This window comes from Corvus kubaryi, unplaced genomic scaffold (genome assembly GCF_017639235.1).
Source record: "Corvus kubaryi isolate FWS band 111438036 unplaced genomic scaffold, C.kubaryi_AGA036_p1.0 136, whole genome shotgun sequence".
NCBI lineage: Eukaryota > Metazoa > Chordata > Aves > Passeriformes > Corvidae > Corvus > Corvus kubaryi.
The window spans coordinates 7386652-7409346 of NW_024580670.1; the positions used below are offsets into that span (position 1 = coordinate 7386652).

Here is a 22695-nt window from a genome sequence, read left to right on the forward strand (position 1 = left end):
GGAGCTGGCAAGAAAGCTCAGGATCTGAGGTCCTGCTCAGAAAGGAGACAGTCCCCCTTCCAAAAGGGATTTTGATGGGTTACAACTGACTGGGGAGGAGCACTGGTGGAGAGGGACAGGGTTATTAACTGGCAGCTCTCTAATAGTTGGAGACAATTAAGAAGGGAACAGTGAACTCCACTGTCCCTGACAGTTCCCAGCTGAGTACTGCTTGGAAATTTGAGAACTAATTAAAGCAGGCTTAGGATCTCATCATTCTTCCTGCACGCCTGGGACAATGAAATACTGACTCCTGCATCTGTTCCTTTTGTGTACCTGATGCAAATAAGGAAGAAGTCTGTAAATACATCAAAAAACATACTTTATTTTATGTATAGCAATACAATTTACATATTAAATAACACTATAATAGAATGATTTGATATAGTTTAACATAACAAAAAGATTCTTCAAGTTACAAAAAAACCCCAAAGAAAAACCAAAAATGAACAAAAAGTCTCCCTCCAAATACTCCCTCCCACCCTTTCCCCAAACCAAACACCACATTTTTATTTTTTTTCTGAATGGATCAATGAGACAAACGTATCCAGTGACTGGCTAAGTCTAATTCCTATTGCACACACTGACAATGGAATAAAAAAAAAAAATCCAACTTTCACAATCACTGCCCCAAAGAAATGACATTTGTGGAAATCTTTTTTTGAGTGTGATGATGGTGTCTCACTACCTTGAAACACAGAAGGTTTGTATTCACATAGCCACCACAGAACTAGGAAGGAGGTGAAACTAGAAAAAAATTAGCTTTATATGAAAATATAAAATTCTATGATTATATACCATAGATACAAAGTTCCCAGAAGATGCTTATCCAAGCAACAAAATATTTACAGTTTTAATGACTTTGCTATTTTAAAAATGAAGGAAAAGAAAATAGGAGTACACATGAATGCTTCGGTCTTTAGACACAATGGCTGCTTGCTAGTCTCAAGTGTTCTAACAAAACAAAAAAAGTCACTACCCCAAATGTTGGAGAGTTGTGACATTGTATAAAATTGACTATCTCCTCTTTTGGAGACGTTTATTCTTAAAACTCAAGACATTTTTCTTGAAATTAATTATCCTCTGTAGAAAATGCTTCCCTTTGCAAATAGTTAACAAAAACACTAAAAACAGTTTAACAGCTAAGACAAGGTAGAGGCCAAATCTCTCTATTACAGTTCCTCTCTTTCCTTATTTTTGCATTCCTTCTCCTTTGATAAGTAAAGCCAATGTAGTTCACATTGTTAGAATGGCAACAAAGAGAAGAAGAGCAAAGGGGTAACAGCAAGTTACATCTGAAAAAAAAAAGAAAAAAAAAAAGAAGAAAGCAATGCGGTAGAGTAATAGGCATTTTCCCTTCATGTAAAAACTCACTGGAACCATTTGAACATAAACTTTGGAATACAAGATCTAATGTCAAAAGACATGAATTTGAGAAAGACTGCTAAATCTTCAAGACAACTAGATTTTTTTTAAAAAGTAAGTTGATTTTGTTTTGCTGAGAATTAGTAGCATGTATCTTTGGTAGAATAGATATCTGTGTTTTTTAGTTTTTAAATAAAATACATCAGCTTTAAAAAAGATTAATGAGAAGGCAGTTGTGCTGTATCATAAAGATTCTTCTCCTAATGTTCCAATGTATCAGTCTGTGTTCAAGCAATTCAAGCAAACAGAAACTGGAAAAGAAATGGAAATTTTGCAGATCCGGTAAATGACTCCACTAATCTAGAAAAGACCCACAGTACAGAAACAGTCACTTACAAGAAGAAGTTTAAGGGGTTTGGATTTTTCTTTTTCCCTGTTTCTAAATTAGCATTTGGAAACAGACACTGAAATACGAAAGACAAATGCTGTTTAAAATGAATGTTCTTTAGACATTGATCCTGCAGAAGACTTGGTGCTTACCCTGCACACCAGAGGGGTCCCACCAGCTCCCCCAGACCTTCCTACCAAAGCCAAGCTCACATATAGGAGTGTTTGGAGGACGGGATATCCTCAGCCTGCCACCGTTAAGATGGCATAGATTCCAAGCATTCCCACTTGGAAAGCTTGGCTGCTCTATGGGCTCAAGACACAGTTCATGTCTTTCACACGGTCTGCGGGTGCAGGACACATGCAAGACATGGAGAAATGGTATTTTCTAAATGTAGACACACACGTGTGCTTCAGTCCTTCTGTTCCTTATTTCTCAGGGCTGGTGCTGAGGACCACACCCTGCAGTGATATAGGAATGTTCTCAGGTTCTCTTAATTTGCAGACCTGCACATTGCTTGGGAATGATGCTTGAAAGACATCCTGACTGAATGCCAGGAGCTGGGTACATAGGGGGAGCTTGGGGTGCCAAAAGCAAGGTGGTGATTTGCAGAGCAGGACTTTGGCCAGACACTCGTGGGAGCATCAGGAGAGCTCATCAGTGCCCATCTCTGAGCAGACATTGCTCCTTCTGCCGCTCACTCAGTCCCAAGGAAAGGGTGCAAACCCCTGTATGAGAGCAGAACTGCAGCTGCTTACAGGAGGATAGATTTGGCTCTTCTGTGTGCTTAATCCTGACCTTCACAAGCAATTTCTAGCTTCACCTCTTCAAGCCTCATGCATCACTACCATCTATTGGCTACCTGGCTGTCAGCACAGCACTTAACATACAGCTCGAGCTCCCTTACGAAGTAATCTATGGACAACTCACAGGACATCAGTGTACATTATTTCCCCATGGATTAAACCCCGAGCAAGTATTTCAGCTGTTGGAAAATGCCAATGCAAATGCATGGATTTCCAAAGCATCTACCAAAGTTCAACCCCCACAGCCTTCAGTCATTGATGTTTAAAACTTGTGAGAAGGTGAAGGATTAAAACAAGGGTGTTCAGGCAGTGTGTCACGAACCACAGCTTTCTTCCATCATGCCAGTGAAATGAAAACTAAAGACCTGAAAGTACTGAACAAATCCAACCCTCTTGATGCCTGCAGTAATCTTTGTGTCACTTAGTTGTCAGGGTTTGAATTCCTAACTTCTCCCTACACCTTCCCAGGAACATAAATACTCTTAGATTGAACTGATCCAACTCATGAGTCCCTTTGTGCTACCAGCTGGCATTGGCTGGGGCCAGGTTCAGGACTGGGGGCACAGGGGGGCTCAGCAGCCTCTGAGGCTGATACAGGCTGGCCAGAAAACCACTCAACAAAACCTTCCAGCCCTTGCAGGGAGCAGTACTTGAAAACTTACTTAAACCATTCTGTTACTGGGGTGTAGTGACTGGAAAGCCAGTCCTAACTCCTACTGACTCCCACCTCCATGCAGTGCAAAGGGCAAGCAAACTACAATCTTTGAAACATTCTGCACATTTTATTTGGACTAGCTGTTGCTGGACATGGGAATTCCTTACTGAAACCATGGGCTTATTATATTGTTTGGCATTAACAATTATTGGAATTGCTTGTATGGAGGGATTCAACAAACTGAGAAGGTGACTGTGTAAAAGGTTGCTGATGAATCCTTGAATACCTTGAATCTTTCTCTTAAGATTAAAAGGCCAAATATTAGTACATACCAGTTTTCATAGCTCCTCCACTCTCAGCGAGGCTGTATCAGTTTGCACCTTGAGAGGTTCTGAACCAAAATACCTACTCTCAATATCCTTTTAAGCAGTTTGCATTCAGCTTCCTTGTGAGTGAAAATACACAGAACCCTGCCAAATGTCTGTATTTCAGCAAGATTGGACTGGCAGAAATTAATTGGTTTCCATTTAAATGAAAAAAATATGCTGTAATATTTTGACAAGTCCTGAAAAATTACAATGCATGTTTTCTGCAGTTTAGAAGTGAAGAAACTAATGCCACATATAAGGGATAGTGCCTTTAACTGTACACCAAGGGTTAGGATGGCTGAAATCACGTATTTCCTTTTCCAGGCAGATTCAATAACCCCTCCCTACTCAGCCAAGCTATGAAGAGCACAATAATTTTAATTTTTAGGAGAATTAAGCATATGGTTACTTCTTTTGATAAACAGGGATTGACCTTGTTGAATTTCAACCAAATACAAAGGAAGAGGGAGCCAGTGAGGATATAAACTTGAATGCTCCAAACAATAATTATTTACATAATCTGGGGGAAACCATTTTATTGGGAGGGAAAACACAATAAGGTACATTTATGCTAAATAATTAGTCTGGCAAAAAAAAAAAAGAGGGAGAATGTAACTTTATAGGTAGTTTTTTTATTAGTTTGCTTCACCAGTAAATATGGATCAGTACTTTATGTTTTAGCACTAAAGTATGAAAATTACACACCTGTAAAAATGGCATCTAACAGTTATGAAATTAAGAAACGCCTGTCATCATGTAACATACCATTAGGTGTGAAGTCATATTCAAGAAATAGTAAGGAAATTAGATGTGTTTAAAATATCGAATAGCTTAGTAATGTAAAATATTGCTACCTTCAATATATCTGAAAACAGGTCTGATTTTGGTTTGTAGTAGATTTCTCACTGTATTGGCTCCAATGAAAATAAAACCAAAATACCTTCCCATTGCAGGGCTGGTTAAAAACCAAAATCAACATTTTCCTGAATACATGGGGAAACTTTGAAATTGTAAATTCAAAACTTATCGCCGAGTCCCACATATGAATGGCATCTAATTTATAATTATACTGTACGTAATTTATGTATTCCATGTGAAGCAAGTCTCAGGCCTGTAAGTGTACAACATAGCAATTTGAAACAATACAGAAATAATTGTTTCAGCTGCACAAGGCTGTTGCACCTTCACTATAGCTAATAATCACCTGCCACATTTTGTCAAGAAAGGATGAACACTGCTCATCCACTCCACTGGAATGCAAAACACCATTACCAAAACTGTGACGTGATCATTAAATAATAAATATGGTATGAAGGGGTACAGTATCTGTTGTAGAAAGAATCCATCTGGCCTAGCATCCAAGATTTAAGATTCGAGGGTCACTGTAGTTAGCAAAACTTCACTGCATTTAAACAAAACAGAAAAATGTATGTTTGTTGCCATGGAATGTCACATCAGGGCTTGTCTTATATTAGGATATTATAGGCAGTAACACTGATCATATAGTGCAAACTAGATAAAATTGCGTTTCACTGTGTGAAATAAACAGAGGTGCAAATGCTCAGTAGGATACCATTAAGACATAAAATGGCAAAAAATAAATATCAAAACTTTTATCAGTGTAAAAAAGTAATTGGGTTATTGTATAACCTAGAGTCTGGCAAAAAAGGCCTCAAAGAAGTTCACTCAGTCTTCAGAAGTTCTACAAATTAAGTGCCTTTTCAGATTTCCAATTAGACAAGAGACTCCATGCTTTCTGCGGGATCAGATTCGTCACTGGCCATCACAGCACCATTTTTGTCCAGTGTCATGGGACCGTTTCCATTTTCCTTAGTGCTGACCAAGCTTAGCATTGCCTTATAAAGAAACTGGTACTGTTCCTGGAAAAGAAAGAGCAACTTATTTCAATCCTTTAAGTGTACATAAATGAGTGGCACTAAAATTTGGCATTTCCAGGTAAGGTCATGGGTATTCATTGTCAGAAGCATACACATAGCGAAGAAATAGACTTAGAACAATTAACTCTGTTCATCCAGTTTAACCTTGTGAACCCAAACTCCAGTTTTGGGTAGATTATACTATTTCTGATATACTATTAAACACTACAGGAGTGCAGGACAAAACCTGAGGCCACAGCTCAGCCCCAGGTCACTCCCTGGGTGGCAGAACCTTGTACCACGCACACTGAGGCAAGGGGGTTGCTCTTGCTGGACACTCAGTGAAGAGCCTCATCTCCCTGCAGCTCCACCTGCGGTGAGCATCCCTTCAGACCACAACGTGCCAGGTTTAAAGAGCACAGCTTAGCTCACAGGGCTGGCAGGCAGATGGTGACAAGATGAAAGGTTCTTCTCTGCTAGGACTGCCTGTATAGTGCTCCCCTCCAAAGTATGAGAAATAAGTTTAAGTGCAAATCAGAGACTTACAGTGTGGCTTTGAGGTTAATAAAAAATGACAGCTACACAAAAAAAAGTTCGAATGCAAATTCTGCTTGGTAGCAGATGCTGTAGGGCTTGATAACATACACAATGCATGTTTCAGTTCATGCTTCTGGTCTCAGATGAAACCCTTGCAAACTGTCTATTTATATTCCACTTAAAGACTTACAATGTCTGTAAATACTCCAGGCCGCATAAGATTTATCATCTTTGCCACCTGGAAAACATCAACAGCATTTTCATTCTCCAGCTGCTGAGACAGAGTAGTAAGGGCACACAGAGTTCCCGCTGACACAGCTCCATACCTGGAAAACCACACCAAAAGGAGGAGTTACTCAGAAACACACCTGGGCACTGACACAGGGTCATGAAAATGTTGTTAATAGTCTTATTTGATAACTGTAGTTCATCTTTTTATCTACTAAATGCTTGTTTTATAGTGGCTAATATTTTGTCATTTTAATTTATAGAAGAAATTTGATGGTACACAAGTCATCCCAGGTTATCTACACTATTCAACACAAAGAACTGTAGCAGCAGCAGAACATGAGCCATTTCAAAATACCCAGCCTGGAGACTGTAACACTGAAATCACTTCTCCCACACCATACAGGCTGAGAGCATCTGCATTACAGTGAAGCATATTTTAAATTCATTAGTGGGAGCTCAAGCAAAACATGAGCGATTAGAAAGAAATGAGACTTTGCCTCTTCCTCCACGTCTGACAATTGCAGAAAACTAAGATGGCTGTGTGGTGCTCACAAGTAAATGGGGCACATCTCAAAGTCTTCCCTATGTCTGATTCATTGGTAAAGGCAACATCCCTGAGCCAGGCACCCAGGAAACATTACAGATTTTGAAGAGTTGAGCTGTAATGTCATGTAATAAAAACCCAAGCAGCAGTTATCCATGAGGAGTATGACTCAGTCCTTGAGATTCCTTGAGATACTGGTCAGGTAGAAAGCTCACTGTGGTAAGCCTGGGGGTGTGCTTGAGCCGCAGGTGCAGGTGTGAGGCACAGCATGAAGGATCCTACACCACAGCTTCTGAGGAGCCTCCACTCTCCTGGTACTCAGGAGACTGAAATTCTGTCCTGGCTGTGCTATGGGTCTCCTCTGTGACTTTGAGAAAGTCAGTGTCAAAATGTTCCCACTGGTAAACGGGGTCATCAGTGCTGACCTGCTCTCTAAGCCATTTGGAGAGCTTTATGTGAAAACTGAAATAATCAGCAAGTGCTCCAATACCATCTTGTATTGCAAGATTACCACTAGGATTTGTACAGCATTCCTGTGGAAATCAAGACACATGCTGACTTAATTTTATATGATTTTTGCTAACTCAAACTCAGTTTACCTAGAAATAGGAAACAGAACTTGGATCACAACAGATGTGCTCTATTGGATGTAAAGTTTACAGAAGAAGCAGCAGCACCATACAGATGGCTGTGATTGATCATCGACAGAGACAGTGGACAATGTGCCCAGTGCTTGTGCCTGACTGGACACAACTAAACCCCTCTGAAGGTGTAATGGAATAATTTTCACTTGGGCTGGTAATTTCCAGTTCCCAACAATCTGAAGACTTTTCTTGCAGGAAATTATGCAGCAGATCTTTATCTAGTTACCCACACATGGGCAGTTATATTTAAAAATCTTGACAACTGTCTCAAACTGGAATTTCTGAACTTTTTAAAATGTTATCAAGTTCATCCCACCATGTACTTCCTAAATACCACATGAATTTAGTCATCTGCAAATTCATATATTTGGAATTAATCTGCAGTTGCAATTACTAGTGGATTATGTGATGTAGTTGTTGCGTGTAGCAAAGGGAAATTTTCATTTTCAGCTACATTTGCTTAGACTCCAAGGGAAAGCAGAATCCACATTATGTATTAGGCATAAAAATAAAATAATGGAATATGACAAATAAACCAAAAAAGCAATGTACAGAAAGAATGACTCAGCATTGCAATTTTGATTTTTTTTTTCATCTAGCAATGAAATGCCCAAATCAATAATGCTTCTAATTTTGTAAAACATAAATACTGCAAGAGTAGCAAAACCTCACTTCAGACAACCCAAAGCACGAATATTAAAACCAGCCTGGAATTAATCAGTGCTGGTGAAAGGCAACAGAGCTTAAACTCTACTTAAGGAAGATGGAAGGAGTGGTGAGAGAAAAACTACTTGCTTCAGCCCAAGGCACCATTTGCAGGAGTCAGTCAGGAAAAAGCTGTTGCAGCAGTGACACATGGACATGCAGGGAAAGCTCAGGCAGCACCAGTGGATCCAAGTGTCCTCCTGGGACACCAGCACAGCGCCTGCTCTGATCACTGACACACCAGAGCATGGTAGTGAGGCTTTTGCAAAGATTCCCAAGACATTCCCACTGATTCTGTTTTGTGGCAGTGACAACATCTAATGGGCTGCAGTGCAGGAGGGCTGCAGGTAGAGCAGGCATTTGTGCTGGCTTGGTGCTTGCTCTTAGGACAACATGAGCACTGTCAGAAGTTGGGCCTCCTTGGGATTTTAAGCACTGAATGACTGCAGGACGTGCTCTGTCCACCAGGAAACAGTTCCTTCAAGGAAATCAGGTCAGACCTAGGCTCCAGCTTCACTATAATGGTATTTTGCAGCTCCATAATGTGTGCAAGTAATAACATGCAATACAGTATTTAGCATAGCTGGTGGGACAATGCTCACCACTGTGCCACAAAAGACGCAAGTGTTGGTGGGCCCCCTCCCTCCCACTTGGCACGATATGGGCCCCTTGGAGTGTTTTTGGGGAAGCAGAAGGAGGAAGAATAAATCTGCTTTTAGAAGACCTGGGCCCTTTGTTACGATACTTCTGCTGCTCGTCATGAGACACAGCTGAGCCGAGCTTGTTCTGTCTTGCATGGCACATTAAACCTGAGCTGTTAGACAGGAGCTTGGGCTGTTTTGAAACTTGTTTCCATCAGCCCATATTAGGCTGCTTAAAGCCTTATCTAAACCAAAGCTCTGCTGGGTTCTGAAACAGGTTGTAGGATTTGCTCGGGACACTTCCAGGAGCAGAAGAACCCAAAATGCTTCCACAGCAAACAGCCTCACCTCCTGAGTCCACCTAAGATTATAACCAACATAAAAACTACACTAAGCAAAATGTATTTGGCCTCAGGTGCCAACTGAAAATTCATCCTTGGAAGTTTATATACTCTAAATCTGTTCTGTGGACTACTAAACCTGACCTACTCCATGCATGAATGGACATCAGTCCTATCAAGTGTCTTTTAGCTGAGTGTACAATCTGCACATAAATGGGAGAAAAGCGATGACATACTCATCATGAACTATGGTGGGGCCATCCCTTGTTAAGGCCTCTTCCTTGATTACATTGATAAGTTCAAAGGTACTGCTTATGGGAGCGTCAGGGTTTGGCCATTTGGGACACTGAAAGTGGCGGACTTCCAGAACGTAGTCATCCTGCAATGACAAAGCAGCCTGGCATTAGCTTCCTCCACTTCACAGGCATCCACTCCAGGGACAGAGAGGGAAGAGCCTCACTGCAAACTACAGTGAAAACTTTCTTCTTCCAAACAGTTTACACAGAAAGAGGAAACACAGCTCCAGCATCTCTGTAACAGTGAACACCCTAAAAGAATACGAAGTTTAACAAAGTGTTTAATCAAGAAAAGATTTTGTATTTGAATCCAGGGCTCATATCAGGTCTCAGAGACCTTACGGCTCAAAAGTCAAACAAGAGCAACCAAGTCAAATCTAAATAGGCTTGCAAACTAATGTCTTGCAGCAAAGTCCAGCTGCAATCCAGACAGCAAACTAGAAGCAGGTTCATAGTTCAAAAGAATCGTGCTTACATTTTTATGATTAGTTAAGACCCCCCCAAACAAATTAACTATAAATGCTGAATTTTGTAAGCAGAAATAAGACAATGCACCTTGGTAAAATCACGTCTTCACTTTCAAGCAAGAGAGACAGTTAATACCAGTCTAACTAGCTAGAGGAATCTACCTGAAAGTAGAAGATGTGAGAGGGAGAAGGAGCCAATGAGAATCCCTTTCCCCTGAGAGCAACATGCATACACATGTATTTACAAGAAAATCCTTTCTGAAAATTTTCTGAACTCTTCTTCTTCTGTATTTAAATGGCATCAATATAATTTTGGTGAAAAGCAAAGAACCACATTTGAAGATTTACTTTACCTGGGTAGCTTCAAGGATAAAGTCATGGATGATAATTTGCTCTTCATTAGAGAGGCACAGTCTGTCTTTGCTGATAAGGGTCACAGTAAAGGCCTCACAGTTCATGGATTCCTCACGACTTGGCCAGTACACAAACTCATCTTCTGCCTGGAGAAATGAAAAAACACACTGCTGCAGCCTTTCAGATACCTTGAAAAATCCAGTGGATCAAAAAATTGGTTTGATAAATAGAGATGATCAGGAGCTGACCTTTAAAAACCACTTCTGTCTAAAACAAATTTACAATTACAGTAGGCAGTAAACCTGCCAGATACTCCCTTTGTGTGTTCAAACTGGTAACACCTGCTTTTTAATTGGTTTCATAGGGAAATTGTTATCTTAGCTCACTCATACTTAACCTCTGTATTGTATCCCAGGCTTTACGACCTCTTGCCTACACAGTCTTGTTTGAAAGTCAGATATTTGTTTAGAAAAAACTCATTGACCCTTAAAAATTATTGTCTTGTTACTTTTAATTTGTGTTTATTGTGGTCTAATCCAAAACTGAGGGTCTGTGGATCAGGCCTAGGTAGAAGATTGATGTATACTTATGTAGGGCTTGAATTTTTAGGAGTGACTGGAGGTGTGAAGAGGAAGAGAAAAACCCAAATATTCTTCGCCTTGAAAAAAACACTGGCTAAACTTAATGCAAGTTCTCCAGAAAAACACCTCTACTGAAAAACCTGAGTGAGACTGGGAAGGATGGAAGAAGCTCAGTGTTGAAGTAGTCTGACTGACAGGATGTAGGTAACATCCTGTCAAAGCTGTTCTTTAAAAAATAACAGTGAATTCCTAATTTGCTGCAGAGAAAGGAAATTATGGTCTGTCACCACATACAAGCAAAGTTAGTTTCTTCTCCTGGCTTCACAGGTCTATGTCCTTGCAGCACGAGCACAGAAGTTGCCCTGGCCACATGCACAGAGCAAACCCGTGTCTCTGGATACCCCATCTTTCACTCATGAGCAAACATGGGCTATGAACTGATGTCATCCTGCTGTGGCCATGCACATCCCCCTAAAACCAGGTGTATTTCTGTGGGTCTGTAGCTCTGATGCACAAGACATGCAAGATACTGTTGAGATCTGGGCTGTCAATGTTCATTCCTAAAATGTGACTTATGGTCCTAAGCCCTTACAATTCTGCCCTAAATAAGCAGAGGCACTGGTAATTAGAGTAATATTGAGTGCCAGGGAAGGGACCTGTCCTGCCACCTGACAGGTCCTCATGCAGCAGGTACCTTGCATTATTGTCTTGTCCTTTGGCACTGCACATCCAGCACCTTGATGCTACCTGGATCCTGTGCCACCCCTCCTTGCCAGCCAACACATCCCACACTGACCACTGAGCCGAGGCCGGGATGCCACTGCCTTCCTGGCCACCCTCCACCCTGGGAATGGTGAAGGTGAAAGCATTGTGGCTGAGCCCACCATTCTTCCTTTACCCTTTAGTCACTGTTGTTCTGCAGAGCTATTTCATGCACATGTGAAGACAAGATCAGCCTCTTCATTTCCACCTAACACACTTTCATTTCATTAGCACTTACTGATTCGATTGAATGTCTCTGAGCACTCCTTGCAGTGCTGCACTCCCCTTTCATCCCTGCACACAAGCAGCATATTGACTGCTGCCTCTTTAGTAGCCCCTCATGACTGCTATTTTCTTGCTGTAATGAAGGTGGTTTCTCTTCCACTTTCAGCTACAATTGTCTGCTCACCTCAGTGATGTGTGCATGAAAAAATGAACTGTTTAGTTCTTAATCCTTTTCAACACACGCTCCTGAAACGTGCTAGTAAATCTGGAAGTAGTGATTAGCACTTCACCTGTGTCTCCTTTATTCTCTTCTCTGTCCGACTCATTATTTCCACTTAAATTAACATACTTGTTTGCATTTTACTTTCATTAAAAATGACATGTATAGCCGCCTTGCACAGTCATAGTCTTGCATGGCCTGAGGCTTAAGCTCACAGGCAAACAAGCAATTATCCTCCTGTCCCTGCCTTGCATTTCTGCTCCTCTCTCTGGGGTTATGGTTACCCATGACCCCAGCCTCTCCATACCCTCAGTGCTTGCATCCTGCCAGGCCACCCTCAGGAGCCTTGCAGATGTTGTCAGCACCAGCGTGTTGTGCTGTGTGTGAGCACTGTGGTCCCTCCAGCCCTGGATGTCCAGGGGTAAGTGCAGAAGGCGACAACAAAAGAACAGCCCCCCTCCATCATGGGAACTTATCTTTTTGTAACCAGCTCATGGCAAAGCTTGAGTAGGTGGCTCAAATATTGGCTTTGCTTTCAGCCAGAAAACAGCCCCAGCAGGCAACTGAGTGACTCTGTGCTGTGCCCAGCTGGGCTGTGACAGTGGCACCATCCAAGGAGGGACACGGGCAACTCACCAGGCTCTGGTTGTCCGGCAGCATGACAATGATCTGTGCATTGTGATCCCAGATCATTCGCCAGAAATCTTTAGTTGTATGTGGCAGTGGATGTTGGGTTATGATGAACTCGTTACTCCTGTAGTAGCCCTTTTGCAGCAAAACAAACACACAGTTACTTACTGCCTTCCATACTTTTAAAGCATTAATTTAATTTCTGGGGACACATAATGACCCTATTTCATTTTACTCCACAATATTTTCACACAGACTATATTTTTTTAACTCCATTTCAATTCTACAGAGTCCCTACTGCTTCAATTGACTTTAAATCCCAGTATTTATTTGACTGTATCTCACAGAAATACACATTCCATCTAAATGCATCTTGTAATTAATTTTTTTAGGCAAGAATCTTTAATAAAACATGGTTAATAGCTTTACATTATGGGGAAGGTGTTAAAATCTCATCTGTTAATACACAGCCATTACACACAGAATTAAGACAATTATAGGCATCTGGTATTTAGCACCTTAGAATTGATTTTACTTTGTAATTAGGTGTTGGCTTCCTCACCATGATATAAGAGGCATTAATGTAATCTGTTCCCTTCATTCCAGGCAGTGGTGCCAAGCCCACTCTAGCACGCTCAGCTACAACATTAAAAAAAAAAACCACAGAGAAAAAAAAAAAGATCAAAGTGTGGTCATGGCACAATGCAGAAAGTAAGAATTTCTCAGCTGTTAACAAAGCAAACAGTGTGTAGCTCCCATCTCCCACAGGAGCAGGCCAGCACTTTCTAACTGCGTTAAAGCACTGCCTGCTAACACAGGATATAAAAGAGAATGTTGCACAATATTCCCACAAGGACAAAGTAATTTCAGGAATCAAATTTTACTATAGCAAAGATTTTCACAGCAGGCTAAATTACCAAATAACAGTATATGCAGTGATAACAGGGGATTTTGGGTAATTCTTGTCTGTAGTGTTCAATTTGTCTCCAGCAGCACACAAACTCAGCTGATTTATTTTGTTTTCCCTACCACTCTGTAGCACTGCCATCTCTCACAGGGTGAGAGAACCTCCAGAGACAAACCTCTTCCCTAATGGGGAACCTCCCAGAAGTGTGTGCTCTTCAGCAGATCCATGCTTCTCTGTGTTTTAGGGCTGGGTTCAACATCATCCTCAAAACCTCTGACAGGCCCCAAGAGCCAAACTGAAATCACTGCAGCTGCATGATTTGGCCCCACAAAGGGCCATATCATACAGAGTATTTCTAGCCTGTTCCCATCTGTTTTTAAGATGCATTCTGATGACTTCCCTTTTTATTAACAAACTTCATGATGGACTGTATCTGTGCCACTATTGGCTATCATCTATCCTCTGTGTCCTGTACTTTGGGTTATGTGATGTTGTGCCCATGCTTGGTCTGGTGCAAGTTCATACTGCTTGACAGCCATGCAAAGATTCCTTTTTAATGACTGTGAAACTGTGTCCTCAGGCACTAAATACTCTCAAATCTCACACAGAGAAATGGAGTGCAGTAGCTGAATTACAAACAACTGGTGCCAATCACTCTGGGAGATCTCACCAGAGCTAGGAGCTGGTATCAAAGTAATCTCTCAGTATTCCATAGATTTATCCCCTACCTAATTATTCAAATTCTTAAGCACTTCAAATTAACATTTCACTTGGACAGTGTATCTGGCTGACACTGCAACTATTTCCGTTTGTTCAGTTTCATCAGGGTAATACTGAAAGGCAAGACAGCTTGGGCTGAACAAAAGATTACATTTCCCCTTCCTAGTGGCTATGCCTTTTCATGCATAACACTGGGAGAATTTGGTACAAAAAAGTTATGCTAGGCAGTAATCAAACCGAAGATGTGATCTTACACGGCACGACTGATGAGTTCCTGTTCTTCTCTTTGTTGCAGTCTTTCTGAGCACTGAAGCATTCCACATACTTTGCATTACACTGTGTAACCAGCTGAAAGAGAATAAAGCAGTAAGTCAGTCCTCAGAGCACTCTAAGTGAAGAGAGGAGGTTTCTTTGCCAACTCCTGCGAAGATGCGCATTATTAGGAGAATGAGCTGTTTAAAGTACTCAAGTTTCCAATGGAAATCATCCTTTCCATACAACATGTTTAATAGATAAAAAGATCTCTGCAGCTCTCAGCTTTGAAACATCCTGAATATGAAGTTCCATCAAAATGTATTTTCACGGAACACTCCGTTTTATTATCTTTGAGAGTATATTTCACAAACTTTCAGATATGTTTAGTCAGAAGCAGGTCTTCAAGAATAAAAGCTAGCAAAATAGAACAACAAAACTTTAATATTGTTTTTTTTTTCCAATATAAAAGCCAGAAAATTCCTGCAGAATGTCTTTTTCTGATAGGCCTTTGGGGAATCTACCATACTGGCATCTGAGATCTGAGGCCATGGGCTACATTCTCTGGTCTGCCATGTTCATTCTGGGCTGCCTAGAGGCACAAAGAAAGGAAGATTTGTATTTGAATACTCCCCTAGTGCATGGGGAAACTATGCCAGAGCAAAGAGAGTAAAGGTGGCTTTCACATCTGCACTCACACCTCATTACTCAGCATCATTTCACTCTAAGAAGGTTGAATGTAAATTGCTGTACTGGGGCATGAGCACGAGTTATTTTCTGCCAGCTCTGTGGCAGCAGCAGAAACAAGAGAAAGATCTAATAATTACTGCTGGTCATATCCCAGTTTGAAATGCACTCTAAACAAGACAGCACTCAACTCATCTATGCACTGGCATAAGCCCCATTAGAAGTTTTGGGGTTTCCAAATAACTGTGCAATGTTGTCAGAGAAAGTAATTTCTGAAAATGGCACTTAGGGTTCTCAAACTTTGTCACAAGTCATCAGAAAACATATAATTTATACATATAATTCAGAATTGTTTGTAAAAGTGCGACACTTTTAAAAATAACAAACCTTTGTCTGCTACTGCATTTTGTGTGGGCGTGCATGTGCTTGCAGTTGTTTCTTTAATTTAGTAATTAAGCATCTGGAATGTCTTGAGTGATGGAGAAGTACTGAGATTCCTACAAGTGAATTCAGCGAAGAGGCTGTTCACTTTTTGAATAGCTTGGCACCTGGTGTAATTTAACAGCTTCAGTTCCTTGGGTTGTTATTGGGTAGTTATTAACTGAGTGAGTTTAGCTGTGAAAGCAGATGTCACATATAATCTCCTTATGATACAAACTCTCACAAAGTATTTTACAATGTATTAAAATAAAGTGCAATCAGAAAGTCTTAGGTTTCAAATAAGAGATCTGGAAAAAAAATTACTTTGGCCAGGAAGAAAGCAGGTAGGACGTAGCAGGAAACGCAGCAAGCATCATGATTAGCAATGAGAAAGGCAGATTGTGTTTCCTGGTCTTAAAACATCTGTAATTCTTTATCTACAGTGATGAAATAGTAGGTGGTGCAAAGAACCTCATCTCTTGTCTCTTGCCATACCTATATGCATGAAAGCCACAGTTTGGAGGAAGACTTCCAGCCAAGCTAACCACAGAATTGGGAACATCCAAGCCCCCTTGGGAACAGGAAGACCAGCAGCACAGTGTCCATGTCCCTCTTCTCACCTCTGACTGAAGAACATGAGCACTGATTTCTAGCAGTGAAGCTAAGACTGTAGAGGACTGAACTTCTCAAGATGTTGTGCTGTGCTGATCAAGTTTTCTGGTTTGGTTCCTTAGTCATGACAACTGACAGTGAAGACAGGCCATATAAAAGAGGGTAGGAAAATTAGGTTCATCTGGATGGCATCAATTAAGACTTACCTTGAACTGTTTTTCTAGCCGTGTCTTCCCTCCTATGCCAGGTATGAGGATGCTGTTAACATAACTATGCAGCTGGTTTGCAGACACTTCAGTCTCCTTCCCAAGGATGGCTTCCAACAAGGCATCATGAATAAAAATGTACTGCTCCTAGAAAAACATCAGCATGTCAGGTAGACATCTGGAATAACCTAAACAGCTGGCTTTGTCTGAGGAGTAATGCCCACTAAAGGAAAAGGTGTGCAAAGCAAGCCACCCATGCAAATACTGCCAAATTCAGAATAAATATTTATAAATGTAGCACATACAACTCTGAACGAGTCAAAAACAAAATATGAAGTTTCTGGTCTAGAAAAAGAGAGATATGCCAGTGCAGAAAAATATCAGTAATATATTCAATTTTTACAGAGATGTAATTGGAAAAATCTTTTCTCTTTTTGATTACAAAGCAAAAATGAATACGGCTTTAAATTCAACCCCACTGCAATTTTTACCTCTGTCTGGACGAGGTAGTTGCGCTGTGTCCTGATATGTTTCAGGAAACCCAGGACATTAACTGTGCTTTTGTCTTTTATCTGCTGCAGCATACTGTCTATCACAATGTAGGTACCAGTTCTGCCAACACCAGCACTACAGAGAGCATAAGAGAAACCCATGAAATACAATGCCAGATGAAAGCAAATGCAGAAGTAAAAGCAGAACAGAACTAAGCAAATATTCAAATATTCCTGTTCATGGGCTTTCATTTTCCTCCTAGCGTCAACCATTAAAGTTTCCCAGCAAAATATTTTGGTTTTCTGGAAATATTACCAGGTATATATTTCCTCCCTTCTGTGGGTATTTCTGTGCTTCAAGATGAGGCTGAACACAATACAAACCATCACACCTGTGCCAGTAGCATGAGGATGAGGCTGCTGTAGTCCTGGAGTTCACACTCTGGCTGTTCGCACTTGGCTCCTGTTTCCACTGCTGCTGTTACTGGTGTTGGCTGGATGAAGCCATACAGATCCACCCTTTGCCAAGCTGCTGCTATCCTGGATTGCCAAGGTCACTCCAGGCTGTGAGATATCCCTGGCTGGCTTCAGCCTTGAGGTAAAGCTTAAGCTGCACAGTGGAGCTGGAAATGCAAGTGGTACCAGCAATATGGAAAGGTATAAAAGGGGGCTAATCTTGTGGAGGCAGAACTCCTTACAGTGAATGAGGGCAGTCCTGGGCCCTCTTTCAGAGATGGGAGCTCTTCAGAGATTCTCAATTTCTGCCGAGGAAGGAGCTGTAACCCTTATCATCCTCTCCTCTTTGATATGGTGCTGTGATGAAGACCACATCCCTGAACTAGTTTATTGACTGATCTATTGCTGTGACTGCAACTGCTGTGAGTGTGAGTGTGGTTCAGTGGCAATTGCATTCCCAGGTGTCCATGTATCCATACTGTTGGTTCCCAGCAGAGGTGATCCTGCCCTATCCATGCACTGAACTGGCAGGCTACAAGCAAGCTTTGACCAAGGAGCTTTCCAACCACATCAGTGCAATGTTCAGCAGCTCAGTATCATGGCAATAGCAAAACCCTGTGTCAACTGGGAAGCTTTTGCATTGGAGCTGTTTTAAGACACAGGCAAAGTAGAGCTCAAGTCTATCTGCACTCCATGGGGCTGACACACTCCTCCTGTTTTAGTAACCTACAGTGCTTGTTTTAGCTGGCATGGAAGAGCACACACTGTGCTCTAGCTGTGCTTGCCATGGGTGGTTTGTCACAGCCATCATACCTGCAGTGCACCACCACTGGTCCCATGTCTGGGGTTCTGGCTGCCGAGGATCTCCTGACGAAGGTGAGCACGGGCAGAGCGTACTCGGGCACCCCCATGTCAGGCCACTGGGTGTAGTGGTACTGAATGACCGTCCTCTCATTCTGCCGCCCTTTGGGGTTCCCTTTCTGACCCTGTGTGAGAAGGGTGTGCAGAGACAAGAGTGAGAGGACAAAAAAGAAGCATAAAAATATCAGTCCTTCTCGCTTGCTCAGCTGAGAAAGTGCTGGACTCTGACAAAAGAAAGCTGCAGCTCTGCCTCCTGCTAGGTGGAGACAGAGTTCAAGGAAAAATACACGTGGGAACAAGTAATAACAGCAAAACAAGGACACCAAAGCAGCAGTGCACTTTGAGAAAAAGAACAAGAAGTTCCTTCTAATCTTGGCTTTACTTACTTATTTCCCACTCACCTGCCCCTCCAGGTTGCCTATGCAAATGCTGAGTTTTACTCTGGTGCGCCTTGTGTCTTATACAAGCCAGAAGACACTTGGATGACAGCAGCGAAGGCTTGGCTCACCTTTTTAATCTTGGTGTTCCTGATGGTGAAGCGGCGAACAGTGTAGCAGGCATGGACATTTGTGCTCTTCAGCGTGACGATGATGTTGCCGTACTCCTCGCTGTTCTCCGTTGGCCAGTACTGATCGCATTTCCTCTGAACACAGACACAGTTGGGTGAGTTGGGTAAGGGCCTGAGCTGCTGCTTTGTATTTGTGTTTAGAACTTTTAGAAAAAAATCATGGCTCAGTATGTATCCCTCTGTTCCGTTAGTTATGTATTATGCATGAGTACATATCACCCTAAGCCATTTAAAACAAATTCTGCCCAGGTGATTTGGGGAAGTGTTAAGGAGCAACTGCTAACAAATGAGAAAATCTCTTACTCTTCCTTTTTCAACAAGGTTCGTGATCATGACAATGATTCCTGTATTTTGTTCCCAAATCATCCTCCAGAAATCTTCAAAGGTAGACTTTAAAGGTCCCTGGGTAGCAATGTAGGCTTTTGCTTTGTTGTAACCCTTCAAAGAAAACCATAATGCCAAGTGAGATGAAAGCAGTATCATGGCAGAAAAATTAATATTTTAGAGCTAACAAGAAAGGTGCTTTTCTCATTCAGAATAGTGAGGAATTTGTAGCAAAATTATCAGGTGAAGTTGGAAAATACAATTACATCACAAGTGACAGTACTTCCTCCTTGCAGAAGGATTCAAACGTAGAGCAGATAAAAACCATTAAAACAACTTACATCGACATAATTAGCATTAATGTAGTCACTGTGCTTCGAATCTTTCCCCGGTAAAGGCCTTAGCTTCACCCTGCTGTGATCATCTGTAGGATAAAAAACAGAGCAGAGAAACATTAGGGAAGCACAGTGCAGAACTGCTGGCAAACATCCCATTTCCTGGGTATCAGGGCTGCCTTTACTAATACATAGAAGAGATTGGCCTTGGACTGGAGTCAAAGAGAGAAGTGGGAGTATCTGTCCTTGGTCATCTGCTCATGTGCAGGTTGTTAGCCTTCACATCCCTTAAGGTACATGGTTCATGCTGGGACAGCCTCTTTTTAAAGGGCACTGGAGCCTCAGGAGCACAGTTGCTAGGATCATCTATATCACTCGGGGTAGTGAGATTCAAAGAGCCAGGGCACCCCACGGGGCTGTGTAACACTGCCTCTGCTTGGCTCAGCTCATTATCCTCCCCTCAGTGCTGGGCTCAGACAGCTCTGCTGGCTCTGGGAGCTGAGTGAATGTCCTCACTCCTTCACCGCTATCATCACACCATGAGGATAGACTTCAGGTTGTGATCTTTAGCTCCTCTTTTTGTTTCACCCAAATGCTTGACTCTGCCTTAAAGCAGAAAATAATCACAGTCCTCCTCCTAGGCAGAAGCACTGGCCTGGGTGGTGTTTCCAACTCATGCAGAGATGAGACGTGAGCCAACTTTAAGCATAAAGACTGGTTTAATTTGCCTTCCTGGGGACCAATGGAGAGAGAGGTTCCAATGATAATCTGGGGAACTGAAGTGCCTTCTTCAATTCTCCTTCAATGTCAGATCTCTGTAGCTAGAGGGAGCAGACATCGATGTCTAAAATCACAGCTGGGACAAGCTCAATGAATGCCTTTGCCCAAGGCCACACAGCAAGTCTTTCACAAGTCCGGGAACTGGTCCTCAGCCAGTACCTTGATTACTTCTGAAAATCTGTTAGAGACATGCATTTCCTTCCTGTGCTATCAAAAGCATTCAAGATTTATTGCAACTTTTATGAACGCTGTGAACTTTTTACCAGTGGGCTCTCCATGTCTATTCCTAAACCACAGTGACTGCTGCATCTGCCATCCATTCCACATAAGAGAACAACAGGGAAAAAGTTACTGCACTTCCATCCCAGATAATTTGCATTCTAGACCAGAGTCCAGATTTGCAGTTCTCTAAGGGATACAGGCAAAACCGGCTCTGTGCTACAAAGATCACTCTTTGTCCAAATTCTACACATAGCTAAAGCAGTTTGAAATACAGCAGATACACTCTGTAAGATTTAGCACCTTTGGGACTGTAGGGTAATCCCAGGAATCATCAGTAAAACTCTGCTCCACCCTTAGGCCACTCTTCAGGCATTAGCAGGCAGAAGAGCTCAGATCATCAATTTATATCAGTTATTCCTCCACAAAATTTCATACCAAACTTATACTTCTAAAACTATGCTTGGACTGTGAAACTGTGAAATATTTCAAAACAGAAGCTGGAGTGAAATCCTGACCCTGGAGAAGTCAAAACATTCACTGCCTTTAATGGGGAAAGGATCTTCCAGCCACACTTTCACATGTTTATTACATACTATGTAATAATGTAACCTGGGGCCACCTGCCTGTCCCAGTCACGAACACACTGCAAGAAGAGAATGCCTTTTTGGGTTGATTCATTGTGCTTAGGCCAGTGCTTACTTACAGGCCAGGATGTTGATGTATCTGTTCTTGTGCTTGTTGTCAGGATGGTTGGAATGCTCCGCAGTGATGTTCATGTCAGCCGTACAGCGCTGCACTTCCTAGGCAGAAAGATTATTCAAATGGAAAATTTGTCAGCCCAAAAAAACCCTGAGCTTTCTCTCCTTTTGCAACAGCTCACGGAAACCATGTGCAAAGTATCAGTATTGTAACTGATGGGTTAAACACAAAGTCTTTCAGTATTGTCCTGTATGTTGTGGCCTCTTACACCGAGCCATGTCAGCTGTCCCCAGAGCATGGTCACACACCTCTCCACAGGCTTGGGGACAGATGAGCACCGTGAGAGCCAACTGTCCCCTTTGACTACCAGTCCATCACCTTCTGCACTGCATCTCCTGCCATGTCCCACTCTGTCCCTCCTTGGGGAGCTAAGATAGGGTCCCTCAGATGCAAGAGTGACCAGTGCAATGTAAGAAACTAAGAACAAAAACCATTTCAACAGAAGACTTTTGACCGCTGGACAACTTATGTGCCCTCTCAAAATGGGGTTTCTGACATTTGAGTTTGTCACCGACCTTTCGTTAGTTCTTTGCAGAGAGATGCCTTTTGTAAAATAAGAATAAAATAGATCTTTGAAGAGAACAGCAAGGGCTTTAAACACCACTGCTTGGACACTGATTACCAGCCCCTGATACAGTAAAGAAAAGGTTGCATCCATGTATATATTTATTTACAAAGCAGAGAGACACCAAGCTTCCCAGGGTGTTCATGAATCCAGAGATGCAGATATCTGTCTAACTGGGGCTGTAGGTTAGATACATATTTTTTAAATTCTTAATCTACCCCTTACTCTGTTCAACAACAGAATACAAAGCTATTGAAATGGGGCAATGGAGGGTCTTTATTTTGACCCTAAAGAGAAGCAGCCATTTCCCTAGAGAGTTACATCCTTCAGAGACTGCCCTACAAACTGAATCACTCAGGAGTCTATTCATCTCCAAGATACACCTTTTTCGTATCTGTTTAACTATAATCTTCCTGAAAAAGAGAACCCCATTTATCAGTAGCATAAACATTCATCATTTAAAGACATATTTTTGAAAAAAAAAATTAAAATTTGGAGTTTACAAAGTTGTGGAAGAAATTGTATTTATTAAAATCTTTTGTGACTCCCAGAAATTGCACCAAACAGATCCAATTTCCCCCAGGATATGTGAGGAAATGCCAAATTACTTTGTACTTCAGACTTTAAAAATAACAGTATAGAACCTAAGAGGGAAAGTCATTAGGAGCTCACAGCTGCTACAAAGATCACGAACTAAGTGACAGGGAAAAATTATCACAAGAAATGCTATACAAACAGCAGATGTAGGAGTTCAGCATTATGCAGACATTTCACAAAGGACTTGCATAGCAATTTTGGTATCTTCCCCAGCATTTACATTTTGAAACTGCAAAGTATACTAAAACCTTGTACGT

General features: G+C 41.7%; 1 protein-coding gene across 1 annotated transcript in view; it reads right to left on the bottom strand.

Annotated features, from left to right (window-relative positions):
• Positions 1-344: 344 nt before the first annotated feature.
• PTPRG (protein tyrosine phosphatase receptor type G) overlaps positions 345-22695 on the bottom strand; it is a 311473-nt gene continuing 289122 nt past the window's right edge. Inside the window, exons 16-29 of the mRNA XM_042015311.1 lie at positions 21221-21317; positions 19522-19604; positions 19160-19294; positions 18797-18931; positions 18241-18413; positions 16972-17107; positions 16481-16627; positions 14558-14651; positions 13239-13315; positions 12683-12811; positions 10258-10404; positions 9378-9520; positions 6226-6361; positions 345-5501 (exon numbers count right to left, since the gene is read on the bottom strand). Coding sequence (XP_041871245.1) covers positions 5355-5501; positions 6226-6361; positions 9378-9520; positions 10258-10404; positions 12683-12811; positions 13239-13315; positions 14558-14651; positions 16481-16627; positions 16972-17107; positions 18241-18413; positions 18797-18931; positions 19160-19294; positions 19522-19604; positions 21221-21317 — 1779 coding nt within the window. The 3' untranslated portion in view covers positions 345-5354. The remainder of the gene's footprint in view (positions 5502-6225; positions 6362-9377; positions 9521-10257; positions 10405-12682; positions 12812-13238; positions 13316-14557; positions 14652-16480; positions 16628-16971; positions 17108-18240; positions 18414-18796; positions 18932-19159; positions 19295-19521; positions 19605-21220; positions 21318-22695) is intronic.